Source organism: Podarcis tiliguerta (assembly GCF_965153285.1).
Source record: "Podarcis tiliguerta genome assembly, chromosome: 17".
NCBI classification, from domain to species: Eukaryota; Metazoa; Chordata; class Lepidosauria; order Squamata; family Lacertidae; genus Podarcis; species Podarcis tiliguerta.
The window spans coordinates 6,246,876-6,260,624 of record NC_139550.1 but is presented as its reverse complement, the minus strand read 5'-3'; the positions used below and the strand labels follow the sequence as shown (position 1 = coordinate 6,260,624).

The 13,749-nt window shown below is 47.2% G+C and overlaps 1 protein-coding gene across 1 annotated transcript in view; it reads left to right on the top strand.

Moving 5' to 3' along the window:
* Positions 1-13,749, top strand: part of IGFBPL1 (insulin like growth factor binding protein like 1) — a 43,244-nt gene that overhangs the window by 27,289 nt on the left and 2,206 nt on the right. Inside the window, exons 2-4 of the mRNA XM_083420640.1 lie at positions 9,891-10,000; positions 11,658-11,774; positions 12,329-12,482. Coding sequence (XP_083276766.1) covers positions 9,891-10,000; positions 11,658-11,774; positions 12,329-12,478 — 377 coding nt within the window. The 3' untranslated portion in view covers positions 12,479-12,482. The remainder of the gene's footprint in view (positions 1-9,890; positions 10,001-11,657; positions 11,775-12,328; positions 12,483-13,749) is intronic.

The window sequence follows — 13,749 nt, the reverse complement described above, 5'->3', positions numbered from 1 at the left end:
GAGGAGCAGCCTCTCTGCTCACCTCCACCTTCGTGCTGAAAGGCGACGCGGCGCACAACCAGGCGATGGTGCACTGGATGGGCGAGAACAGCAGTGAGAATGGCGGCTACACGGGCCACATGACAACGTCTGGCGGGCCGGATTCGGCCCGCGGGCCTTGTGTTTGACACCTGTGATCTAGATCAAGGGAAGTAATAGTGCCACTGTATTCTGCTCTGGTCAGACCTCACCTGGAGTACTGTGTCCAGTTCTGGGCACCACAGTTCAAGAAGGACACTGACAAACTGGAACGTGTCCAGAGAAGGGCAACCAAAATGGTCAAAGGCCTGGAAACGATGCCTTATGAGGAACGTCTAAGGGAGCTGGGCATGTTTAGCCTGGAGAAGAGGAGGTTAAGGGGTGATATGATAGCCATGTTCAAATATATGAAGGGATGTCACATGGAGGAGGGAGAAAGGTTGTTTTCTGCTGCTCCAGAGAAGCGGACACGGAGCAATGGATCCAAACTACAAGAAAGAAGATTCCACCTAAACATTAGGAAGAACTTCCTGACAGTAAGAGCTGTTCGACAGTGGAATTTGCTGCCAGGGAGTGTGGTGGAGTCTCCTTCTTTGGAGGTCTTTAAGCAGAGGCTTGACAACCATATGTCAGGAGTGCTCTGATGGTGTTTCCTGCTTGGCAGGGGGTTGGACTCGATGGCCCTTGTGGTCTCTTCCAACTCTATGATTCTATGATTCTATGATTCTATGATTCTCTGGTTACGTACTTAATTCGTTCCGGAGGTCCGTTCTTAACTGTTCTTAACCTGAAGCACCACTTTAGCTAATGGGGCCTCCCGCTGCTGCTGCCGCACCACCACCACATGATTTCTGTTCTCATCCAGAAGCAAAGTTCTTAACCCAAGATAATATTTCTGGGTTAGCGGAGTCTGTAACCTGAAGTGTAGGTAACCCGAGGTACCACTGTACTGTGAACTGAACATAAGTAAACTTCACCATTACAGTGGTACCTCGGGTTACATACGCTTCAGGTTACATACGCTTCAGGTTACACACTCTGCTAACCCAGAAATAGTGCTTCAGGTTAAGAACTTTGCTTCAGGATAAGAACAGAAATCGTGCTCCGGCGGCATGGCAGCAGCAGGAGGTCCCATTAGCTAAAGTGGTGCTTCAAGTTAAGAACAATTTCAGGTTAAGAACGGACCTCCAGAAGAAATTAAGTACTTAACCCGAGGTACCACTGTACATTTAAAAGAAGACTGTCGTATCATTATTGTTTTTAAGAGGGAACTAAAGGGGAATTTACCAGGAAGAATCCTATCTGGACAAGCCAGACTGGATTGCTCAACTTATATGGATCTAACGAATGCATCAACTAGCTTCCTGCAATGTACAAGGGAATGTGCTCGGCTACTAGCTCACTAGCATGAGTAAGGAAGGATAATATTTAATCAATATATCCTCTCCTACTATCCTCAACATTCTCACAGGCAGCCGATCTAGAAGGAAAACTCTGATCCTAAACTTCTGCCTTGTGGGATGTCCTCAGGAGAAGAAAAGGCAAGAAGAAGAAGAAGAGTTTTGGATTTGATATCCCGCCTTTCACTCCCTTTAAGGAGTCTCAAAGCGGCTAACATTCTCCTTTCCCTTCCTCCCCCACAACAAACACTCTGTGAGGTGAGTGGGGCTGAGAGACTTCAAAGAAGTGTGACTGGCCCAAGGTCACCCAGCTGCTGCATGCGGAGGAGCGGAGACGCGAACCCGGTTCCCCAGATTGCAAGACTACCGCTCTTAACCACTACACCACACTGGCAAAGGAGTAAACCTTACACAAATCTGGAGTAGCATCCCAAGACAGTTGGACGGAGCCTTGTACATGGTGCGCTAGGAAGACATGGAAACACCCCACAAGCACATCGGGATGAATGCTCATTATGCTATACCCACTCAGAACAAATGCTTGATGAAGACCAGGCATAGCCTGACCACCACATGCACTTTGTGCAAGGAAAGATGGATGGATGCTGAATAAACAGATTGTCTGCAGGAGCCTTAACTCGTTTCAATAAATATGACAGCCCCTCATATTCAGCAAATGGTAATTATCAAGGAGTTCCAGGAAAGGATGCGCTGTGCGCTAATTTGCACTCCCTCCCTCCTTGCTTAGAGTCTTGGATAAGCTGCAAGAGGCGAGCACCAGCCAGGGTGTCTCCATCTGCCTCCCAGCTTGGCTTAGCTCCCTGCACAAAGCTTGTACAGTCAGTCTTTGTAGTGGGGCCGGGGTGGATTGCGCCTGGAAAGAATTGTGTTGACATGTGGTGGTGAGAAATTGTGCTGATAAGAAACGGCCTTATAGACGTGCACTCTGTAGTGTGGGGAGGGAGGAGGAGGAGGAGGAGAGAGGGGGGTAGTGATCAGAGCCAGAGCAAAGGGACAAAATAGCCACAAGGGAAAGCCTTCGTAATGGTCAAGTTTGAGAATGGATCAAAGGTTCTGTCCCCAGCTGGTTTTGAAATACAGCAGAAATGCACACACAAGCATCTTATTAAAATATAGAGGACTGAAATCGGCCTCGTTATTGATGATATTTAGATCCTGACTTTTCATTAAAGAGCTTTGAATGTAGGACATACCGTATTTTTTGCTCCATAAGGCGCACCTGACCATAGGCGCACCTAGTTTTTAGAGGGGGAATTCAAGGGAAAAAATATTACCGTATTTTTCGCCCTATAGGACGCACCGGCCCATAGGACGCACCTAGATTTGGGGGGGGGGAAATAAAGGGGGAAAAAATTTTCCCCCCAGGCGCGGGGTTGGGGCGGGGGAAGCCCGAGTTTCCCCCTCCCCCAGCTCCCAGAACGGGACCCAGAGCGAGGCCGAAGGTGCGTGCAGCTTTGGCCTCGCTCTGGGAGCTTGCGGGGCTGGAGGAGGGGGAAGCCCTCCGCCACCCCTTCTAACCAAGTCGGAGGACAGCGGGAAAGGCGCGCTGCACCTCTCCTGCTGTCCCCCGAGTTTGCGGGGCTGGCGACGGGGAGGAGCAGGCTTCTCCCCCCGCCAGCCTTCTAACCAAGTCGGGGGACAGCGGGAAAGGCACGCTGCGTCTCTCCCGCTCTCCCCCGAGTTTGCGGGGCTGGCGACGGGGAGGAGCAGGCTTCTCCCCCCGCCAGCCTTCTAACCAAGTCGGGGGACAGCGGGAAAGGGACGCTGCGTCTCTCCCGCTCTCCCCCGAGTTTGCGGGGCTGGCGACGGGGAGGAGCAGGCTTCTCCCCCCGCCAGCCTTCTAACCAAGTCGGGGGACAGCGGGAAAGGCACGCTGCGTCTCTCCCGCTCTCCCCCGAGTTTGCGGGGCTGGCGACGGGGAGGAGCAGGCTTCTCCCCCCCGCCAGCCTTCTAACCAAGTCAGGCTTCTCCCCCCCAGTTTGTGGGGCTGGCGGTGGGGCTCTCCTGAAGCCTGGAGAGCGAGAGGGGTCGGTGCTCACCGACTTCTCTCGCTCTCCAGGCTTCAGCGAAAGCCTGCATTCGCCCCATAGGACGCACACACATTTCCCCTTCATTTTTGGAGGGGGAAAAGTGTGTCCTATAGGGCGAAAAATACGGTATTTAAAGGGAGCGCTGAGCAGAGCCTGTATGCATCCCAGGCTCTGCTCAGCGCTCCCTTTCACAAGCCGCGTGGAGCGTGTGTGCGGCGCTTGCAGGCTTTTCCCCGAGGAGGGAAAAGCCCCCAAGAGCCACACACACACTCCGCGCGGCTCTTGGGGCCTTTTGCGGGAGGTGGGGGAAGGGACAGAGCCACGCTCTGTCCCTTCCCTCACCTCCCACAAAAGCCAAGGATAGCCGCACAAAGCCTCCGCAGGGCAGCGAGATGAAGGCTCCCCGCTACCCTGCGGAGGCTTTGCACCGCTAAGGCAGAAGCTAAAACAGCTAGAAGGAGCGCTGCACAGTGCTCTCTCTAGCTGTTCTGGCTTCTGGGGTAGCCCGCGAAGCAGGGCAGAGGGAGCCTTCATCCCACTGCCCTGCGGAGGCTTTGCGGGCTACCCCAGAGCTGCTCAGGAGTGCGGGGCATCTGTGCGCAGCCTGTCCACTGCTCCCAGGGCTGGCATGGGAAGCCTGGGTCCCCCCCCCCCCCCAGCCCCAGGGACCACACATTCGCTCCATGAGACACACAGACATTTCCCCTTAGTTTTTAAGAGGAAAAAAGTGTGTCTTATGGAGCGAAAAATATGGTAAGTTGTCCCATTTTGCTTCTCTATACCACAACCATGTGAGGCAGGCTGAGCTTTGGAGAGAGACACTAGCTGGCCTAAGGCCCCCTGACCAGTTTCATAGCAATCTCTGTCTCTGCAGTCACGAGTAACACTCCAGAATGCCACACCAGCCCCCCCCCCCCTTTTGCTTATTAACAGTTTGTTAGAAACACCACGTTGGAATCCTGCTGCCAATTCTATTGTTGCCAATACAGTTTGAGACAGAAAAGCCGAGCTAAGTTGCTTAGACAAAGGGCTGGAACAGAACGCTTGAAGAAAGAGAGCGCATCACTTTTATGTGGAAAGGCTTCCCAAAATCCAACACTTGTACCTCATCCCCAACCTTTTGTTTATATAAAAAAACCCAAATATATACTGGAGACCTAGTCCACTAGGTATACTTCTCCACTAGGAGTAAGGAACCTTTCGACAACTTTGTGAAGACCACATACTTGTGAATATGACCAGAGCCATTAAGGATTCTGACATTTCTGGGCACATATGCATGGGCATAGATGGGCGGAGGAGCTGCCCCCCCCCCATCAAGTCAATAAATATAAATACTTAACTAAAAGTATAATTAATGAAAGCGTTTGAAATTGAAATGCTCACTGAGGTCACTTGGATGATGTTGTGGTGCATTCTAGTAAAGATTTCGACAGATTTTTTGGAGCACTTGCAGTCAAAAGAAAGTAATTTAGAACAACTGTTGTTGGTGCTAAAATCCCAAAGGAGCAGAAAAGACTGTTTATGTATGCAACCACGGCTGCACGGACGGATGGAAAGAAGATAAAGTCCCTGCCAGAGAAGAATGGCAGATGGAGTTAATGGACTAGGCTGAAAGGGCTAAGATGGCCGGAAGGATCAGAAATCAGGGAGAGCAAAATTGTAACAAGGAATGGGGAAAATTTATAACTTACCTTAAAGACCATTGTAAACTGTTAAATTTGTTAGTAGGATTGGAATAGCACTTGTAGTTTAAGGTTGATTCTGGAAGAGGTCAAGGATTTGGAGTATCATAAACAACGCGGGAAGAAATAATTAATAATAGGACCCACAAAGGGGAGGATAGAAGTCCAGGAGATTCCTTGGAATCTTGTTTTTATGATTTATGTTTGATAGATCTCTGTAAATTTTTAATTAGAAAAACCAAATAAATAAATAAATTTGTAAAAAAACAACAACAACAAAAGCCTGTTGTTAAGACCTTTCATTCCGAATCTGCTAGACAGAGCCAGGCAGAGGATGATGGCAGGTGGGTGTCCTGCCCGCCCCCCCAAATCCTGGCTACACCCATGCACACATACAAACTTCTCTCCATCCAAGAAATCAAGGGACATTATCAGGGTTGTTGTTGTTAATACAATTTATATACAGTGGTACCTCGGGTTAAGAACTTAATTCATTCTGGAGGTCCGTTCTTAACCTGAAACTGTTCTTAACCTGAGGTACCACTTTAGCTAATGGGGCTTCCCGCTGCCACCATGTGATTTCTGTTCTCATCCTGAAGCAAAGTTCTTAACCTGAGGTACTATTTCTGGGTTAGTGGAATCTGTAACGTGAAGCGTATGTAACCTGAGGTACCACTGTACTGCCCTTTATCAAAAGACCCCAGGACAGTGTACAACATTAAGAACACATTTTATGAAGCCTAATAATAACACAATAAGAAGCATAATAATAAAATAATCATAATAACAGCACACACACACACCAGCTTTAGCAAGCTATAGATAATGGCCAACAGCCTGGGTAAAGAAGAATGTTTTCTCCTGGTGTATAAAGGTCCCAAACTGGTGGCCTGTGGTGGCCCAGATTCAACTCCCAGGGCAATTTCTGGGCAATTCATTTGCATTAAGATATGGCAAAAATTTTGCCCACAGTTTCATTCAGAAGCAGAGAAACGCACTGTAATATTCTTGTAGAAGTCCACCCATTGTTTTGTACCTCAGTCATTGATTTTTCCCATCCCGTGTCCATAAGGATTAAGCGTTAAGTGTGCAGAGCTGGGAATGAAGCTGCCCTCTCCACAGCTACAAATAAATATGCTTTTCTGAACCCATCTGGTCCAGAATTTTCTCTCCAAAAGTCAGAAAGCACTGGGCAATGCAAGAGTAAGCAAATAAGCAAATCAAATGAAGACCTGTTTATAAGGGCTTTCTCGGTAGTGGCACCCACCCTGTGGAATGAGTAATTATATAATGTTTAGCAAACATCTGAAGGCAGCCCGGTATGGGGAAGCTTTTTAAGGTTTAAGGTTTTATTATGTTTTTATATGTGCTGGAGGCTGACCAGAATGGCTGGGGCAACCCAGTCAGATGGATGGGGTACAAATAAATTATTATTATTACTACAGTGGTACCTCGGATTTCGGACGTCTCCGTTGCAGAATGTTTCAGTTTTCGGATGCCAAAAACCCAGAAGTAAAGGCTTCCATTTTCAAACGTGCCTCGGAAGTCAAACAGCTTCTGTTGTGTGTATCTGTTGTTTTTCACAATTTTCTCTATTGAATTGGCAGACCACCCTTTGCATCTCAGTTTTCGAACGTTTCGGAAGTCAAACGGTCTTCTGAAACAGATTACGTTTGAAAACCGAGGTTCCACTGTATTATTAGACAGAGCCCAGACATTTGCATTTTTGCAGGTGGTTTGGATTGTGCTCCTTGGTGCATATTTCAGATCTTTTCAGCAAACCAAGAGCAGTGATAGGGCTTACACGATGAACCGCCGACAATTAAACCGTGGAAGAACCATAAAACAAGATCCCATTGTGCCCTCTCTACGTCAGGTGCAGGTTTTTCACACATGTACACAAAATGTTACATTTACATCTGAGGGGCAACCGCATCTCAAAGCAGGTGTGAACAATTATGCCATTAGACACATACACACTGCAAAAAAAAAAAAAAAACCACACACACTAAAATCTTGGAACAGAAGGGACTCAGCAGGTATTAATCCTGGGATCCAAAGGGAATTACTCTGCATTCTGTATGGGACGCTTCATCTCCTTACAGACTCAGTTAAGTAGCATTAATACAAATATTCATTTGTCAATGGTAATTTTACAGATGGGAGAGCTCCTAACAGATGGCCTCCTGCTTTCCTCCCCCTACCCACCCGAGAGCAGTGTAGCCAGGGACAGGTGCCAACAAAGGAGGAAGCCCCGTGTCCTTCCTATTTCCTGAGCCTAAGGCATCCTCTGCCGTGTCCTCTATTCCCCCAGCATCTGTGGCGGGTGGCAAGTGCGATGGCAGCAGCCCCATGGAAGACGTGCCGCCATGTTGATTCCAGAGAGCTAAGCTCCGTATAGATGGGAACTCTAGCAGGGTTGGCATTGTGCTTCCAGAGACTTGATTCCGAGGTCTCCCCCTGAGATAATTGCCGTCTGAAAGGGCTAATGCCGAGGGAATCCAGGGAGCCCGCGTCTTCCTCGGCGTTGTCAAAGCCGGAAGAAAATTGGCTTAATTTCGCCAGGGTGTCCCCGCAAAAGAGGTTTGCCGTTGTTCTGAAATGTTGCCATAGATACCGCCAACAAAGCACTCTGCGTGAAATAAAACGAGGGGAAATGTAGGGAAATGAAGACACCTGAACCGTTGCGCTCCCTTTGTTGTGCCACAGGCTTGGCAGACAAACGCAACTCTGCCACCCCCAGCCCCCCCCCCAAGAGATATTCATAGAAGTGAAGCTAGGTTGAAAGAGGACTCGCTTCTGATGGTATGCGAGGCACGCTCAGCCCCTTCTTACTTCTGGTTAATAAGGTTTTGCCGTTGTATCACAAAACCTCCTTGATCAAAAGCAACCACGACACAAAATACATTTGTGTGTGCTTCACAGACAGTGATCCCCCACTCTCAAACCAGTTTCAACTCAATGAAAAGCTCTTTGTTGGTCCACAGACATTGCGACATTTTTTCTTCCAGCGATGAAAGCTCTTCTGCTCAGTGACACCCAAGAACATCGCAACTGGCTGCAACCGCAGAATACTTGCAACCCACTAGCCCAATTCAAATGCAACGCTAAACCATAAGTTTCGCATTGTGTGGCAAGCCCCCCCCCCCCCCGGAGGTTGAATAAAGACACTTGACACCAGTATTTTAGGTTAATAGGCTAAAAAAGGCCACAATTTTATTGGCTTCAGATTGTGAGTGCTACAGTCATACCTCAGGTTGAAGTCGCTTTGGGATAAGCATTTTCGGGTTGCGCTCCGTGGCGACCTGGAAGTAAAGGAGAGTGTTACTTCCAGGTTTCACCGTTTGCGCATGCGCAGACGCTCAAAATGATGGTCTGCTGAAACAAGCCAGGATTAGAAACCGTAACTTGATCTTGGCTTGCTTTAATAAGCTATACTTGAATCTAACACAAATTGGTCCAGTCACGACATAAAGACAAACTGTGGTTAGTCTAACTGAGGGAACAGGTGCTTATGGTCTCCTCAAGGCCTTACAAGAAGAGGAGGAGGAGTTGGGCGAAGGTGTTTTCCTGAATCTCAAGCCAACCTCATTACACTAATGGCGTAAAATTTGCCTTTTTAAATTTGTCCCCTAAATTGTCGCACTTTAGTGGTTAGCTGCTCAGAAACTGCTAGAAATGACAACTTTTCATACCATGCCTTTATAGAGAGCCCCTCCAAATATTTCCAATACCTAGAAATTAATATTCTTGCAGCCGTGAAGAAAAATCGAGCTAAAGTTTTACTTTTCCCATCATTGTTCTGGTTGTCCCGAATATTAATTGATGAACCCTCTCTTCATGCTCGATTTACATTTTTATTTTTATTTTAAATAGTTTTTTTTTCAGGGTCTGAAATCAATTTGCAAACAGTTCAATAGCGGCAGGAAGAAAGCTATGCAGAAGCAGTCTGGGTCCAGTATGAGGAAACACAGTTTGAATCTATGAGAAAGGGAGACAGCTCCACGTGCTGGATAATCGGAGCCTTTTCTTGATGCTTCCTTTCTGTTGTCAAAGGCAGTTCCACAACCGTGAGGGCTTGGATGATGAACAAAATGAAATAAAAGTAGCAGTTTATGGCATTCAGATTTTGTAAATGTGGCGTGCTATAAATTGCTGGACAGATATTTTCTTTACAGGGCAGCAAACTAAACACAGTCCTAAAGCCAATGGATGCATTTTGTTTGCCCTGTCTTAACACAAAGAATTAGCACAGGTGGTGCTGTGGGTTAAACCACAGAGCCTAGGACTTGCCGATCAGAAGGCAATTCGAATCCTCGCAACGGGGTGAGATCCTGTTGCTCGGTCCCTGCTCCTGCCAACCTAGCAGTTTGAAAGCACGTCAAAGCGCAAGTAGATAAATAGGTGCCGCTCCAACGGGAAGGTAAACGGCATTTCTGTGCGTTGCTCTGGTTCGCCAGAAGCGGCTTAGTCATGCTGGCCACATGACCCGGAAGCTGTACGCCGACTCCCTTGGCCAATAAAGCGAGATGAGCGCCGCAACCCCAGAGTCGGCCACGACTGGACCTAATGGTGAGGGGTCCCTTTACCTTTTAAGCACAACAAAAAGTGTAGCCAATCAATTTTTTGCTAGCTTCCCGTTCTATACAGAACTCATTATGCCAAAGGACAATGTATATGACAAGCCCACTAAACTGCCATTCTGAAATGCATGTACTTTCTCCCTGCTCTTCCAGCTCCCGCTATTGTTGTACCCCCAAAGAGGATTCACAATGTAACTGGAGCCCAAGTCTACCTGTCTTGTGAAGTGAAAGCAGTCCCAACACCCATCATCACCTGGAAGAAGGTATGTGAAAGATGCCAAGTGTTTTATGGGGTACAGATCTAGAGCTGAGCCAGCCTTGTTTCTTATGTTCGATGCTGAAGCTTCTGTCATTTTGGGAAATGATATATAATGAGTTGAAAAAAATGTTCAAATTAACTTTTTTTTAAAAAACGGAGGCTTTTTTATTAGGAATTGTAGGTGATGATGTTCCAAGGGAAAGGAAAAGACTTTTCGTGTATGCAAAAACAGCCACACAGATGTTAATAGCCCAGAGATGGAAAGAAGATAAAGTCCCTACCAAAGAAAAATGGCAAATTAAACTGTTGGACTATGCCGAAATGGCAAAACTGACCGGAAAGCTCAGGAACCAAGACCAAAACTTTAACAAAGAATGGGGAAAATTTGTAATTCATATTGGAGACCACTGTAAGCAGATGAAAACATTAGCAGGATTGCAATAACACTTGTAATGTAGCAATTACTGTGGAGATAACGGAGTTCTATAAAATATGGACTATTGAAGAAGATGCAGCAGAAAAGGTTAGGACTCATGGAGGGGGAGGGGGGAAGTCTAGAGATTCGGAGGAATCTTTAAATGTGGATGTGGATGGTTATATTGTTATTTGTAAAATCAATTTATTATAGAAGATGAAGCTTCACTTTCAGGTAGAGCCAGTGATCTGGAAACTGGTATATAGGCTGTTGTCCTCTCCAGATCTTGCTTTTCCTACAACTGACTTCCCCCAACTTGGTGCCCTCCAGGTATTTTGAACTACATCTCCCATCAGCCTCTACCAAAACTTCTGGAGGGGACTAGCTTAAGGAAGGCTGTTCTCATAACCAAGAAGTTCAGATGGCCTAGATGTTTACATCAAATTTAGAATCATAGAATTGTAGAGGTGGAACCACAAGGACCATCTGCTCCAACCACCTGCAAAGCAGGAATCTTTTAGCCAACGTGGGGCTCAAACCCATAACCCTGAGATTAAGTCTCCTGCTCTACTGACCAAGCTTGAAGTGGTATAACTGCACCACTTAAGGTTGCTTACAATACTAGCATTAGGAACCAGGGGATTCAAATGTCAGGAGTTCAACCCTATACTTGAGTAGAACCCTGGTAGAGACACATGCCCAACTGGCATGTTCTCTCCCTCCTGGTCAATCGTTCGGGAGCTTCAAAAGCTTTCTTTAGCCCAAACATCACAACAACCGATGCCAACAGACATCGGCACAATTAGGGATCCGCAGAGTCTTCACAGCTTGCGTGACAGACCTCAGCAACTCAGCATTTTGGCTAATCTACTTTATTTACATATCAACACACACGGAGCACTGCAACATGGCTCCCTCTCTCTCTGGCATCAGACAGCAAAGAGAAAAAGGATAAAGGACAGACAAAGGACAATAGTCCCACTTCACAGAACACAGTAACACAAACATCTTGTCTCCGTCACTTCCCACTCTGTGGAGTCAAAACATACACCGTCATGTGATAGACAACAATCCCATGACTGCAATCATGGAGCAGGAATTCTAACATCAAATGCAAAAACAGCATCCAATTTTATGGCCCAGGAAATGTCCGGGAAAGCTTAGTTTCATGGAGGGTGGGGTTCACAATTGGATCTGGGCTTAAAGCCTGTGTCTACTGTGTTTTCACCTTGCTATAACTCTGCAGGTCACGGAGTCCCCAAAGGGAGTGAAGCTCTTAGAAGAACTTCCTGGAGACAGAGTCAACATGGCAGTGCAGGTCCGAGGTGGTCCTTCAAAACATGAGAGCACAGGCTGGGTTTTGGTAAGTTCCCATTGCACTATATAATTCAAGAGTGCCCCTCCGTACAGCAGTAGGTTCCCTCGTTGCGAGAAGCGAGGTTACAGGGAACCAGAGGACCTTCTCGGTAGTGGCGCCTGCCCTGTGGAACGCCCTCCCTTCAGATGTGAAGGAAATAAGCAGCTATCTTCTCTTTAAAAGACTTCTGAAGGCAGCCCTCTTTAGGGAAGTTTTTAATATTTAATGCTTTATTGTTTTTAACACTTGATTGGAAGCCGCCCAGAGTGGCTGGGGAAACTCAGCCAGATGGGTGGGGTATAAATAAAAAATTGTTGTTGTTGTTGTTGTTGTTGTGGAGCAGCATTGCTGAACAACAAATAGAGCAGGATGATGTGTGGACTATCCGGTATAAATCCATTGTTATTGCATCAGTGTTGCAGAATATCCCTGGGAAAAAAACCACCAGTCTTCCCTTGTGGCAGCTGCCGTGAAGTCTGAATATATGAATTGTACAGATAGGAACCCTTTTGGTTGCTACAGTTCACCTTTTCTTCTTTGTGTGTCTGTTTCCCTTCCAGATTAACCCACTGACAAAAGAAGACGAGGGCATTTACCAGTGCCATGCTACAAACATGGTGGGAGAAACACAGGCAGAGGGGAATATTAAAGTCCTAGAGCAAAGCAAAAATAAGAGGGGTAATTTCCCGGCATCGGATGACATGAAGTAGCAAGGTAATGTTGATGCTACTAACCCTCTTTGAGTCTAGGAGTGCCATTTTGAGACATTGTGTAGGTCCAGCTTGGGTCATAGTCAGCACTGATTTGTAAATGGTTTACATGATGTTCTTAATGAAAAGGTTCCTGCCCGGAGGAGCTTACAATGTTAATTTCAACTCAAGGAGAGAAAGGCAGAGGCATGAATACCAAGGAACTTCTAGAACAGCCTTAAAAATAAGCCTTCATAATAGTGCACTAAGAGGCTGGCAGCCAGTTTTCTGTCCAAACGTGGGAAATCCCTCCTCACCAACTAGCATGTACCGTATTTTTCGCCCTATAGGACGCACTTTTTCCCCTCCAAAAATGAAGGGGAAATGTGTGTGCGTCCTATGGGGTGAATGCAGGCTTTCGCTGAAGCCTGGAGAGCGAGAGGCGTCGGTGCACACCAACCCCTCTCGCTCTCCATGCTTCAGGAAGCTATCCACAAGCCTTGCGAGCCCAGCGGGAGTTCCCGCCGGGCGCGCAAGGCTTGGGGCGGCAGCCTGCAGCACGAAGCATCCTCCGGAGGACACCCCGTGCTTCGGGCAGGTGTCCGCAAGCCTTGTGCGCCCGGCGGGAACTCCCGCGGGCTCGCAAGGCTTGCGGGCAGCAGCCTGTTCTGTGGGCTGGGGGGGGGAATAATTTTTTTTTATTCATTCCCCGCCCCCCAAAAAAGGAGGTGCGTCCTATGGGCCAGTGCACCTTATAGGGCGAAAAATATGGTAAATACTAGTTAGCAAGCCAGTTTGGGAAAAGCCTTTTCCCAAACAAGCTAGTGGAATAGAGTAGAGCACATGGATGAGTTTCCTTTCCTCAGCAGCCAGCAAACAAAGTAGACTGGGAGATCTGTCCCTCTCTCACCTGCTTAGAATTCTAAGCTCACCTCCATGGTCTACTATCATGCTTCATTCCAATGTATTTAAGGGGTTTTTCCCCAGGACTGGGGGGTTAAGACAAAGGTTTCATTTTTAAGCAACTTAGTGTAGTTACTGACAACAGGTAAAAGGAATTGTAGAGGGATTATTGGCCTAGTTATGGAAAGATAAAGTCCCGACCAGAAAAGAATGGCAGATTAAGTTGATGGATTATGCCTCAAAAAAGCTTAACAACGTTGGCCTGCCCCCCCTAAAAAAAGCTGAACTTTGACCTGAACCGCTAAAAAAAGCTTGACAACTCTAAACTCCTCCCCCCTAAAAAAAACAACAACTGGTAGATCACTGCCATTTGTTTTTTCTGGGAGTAG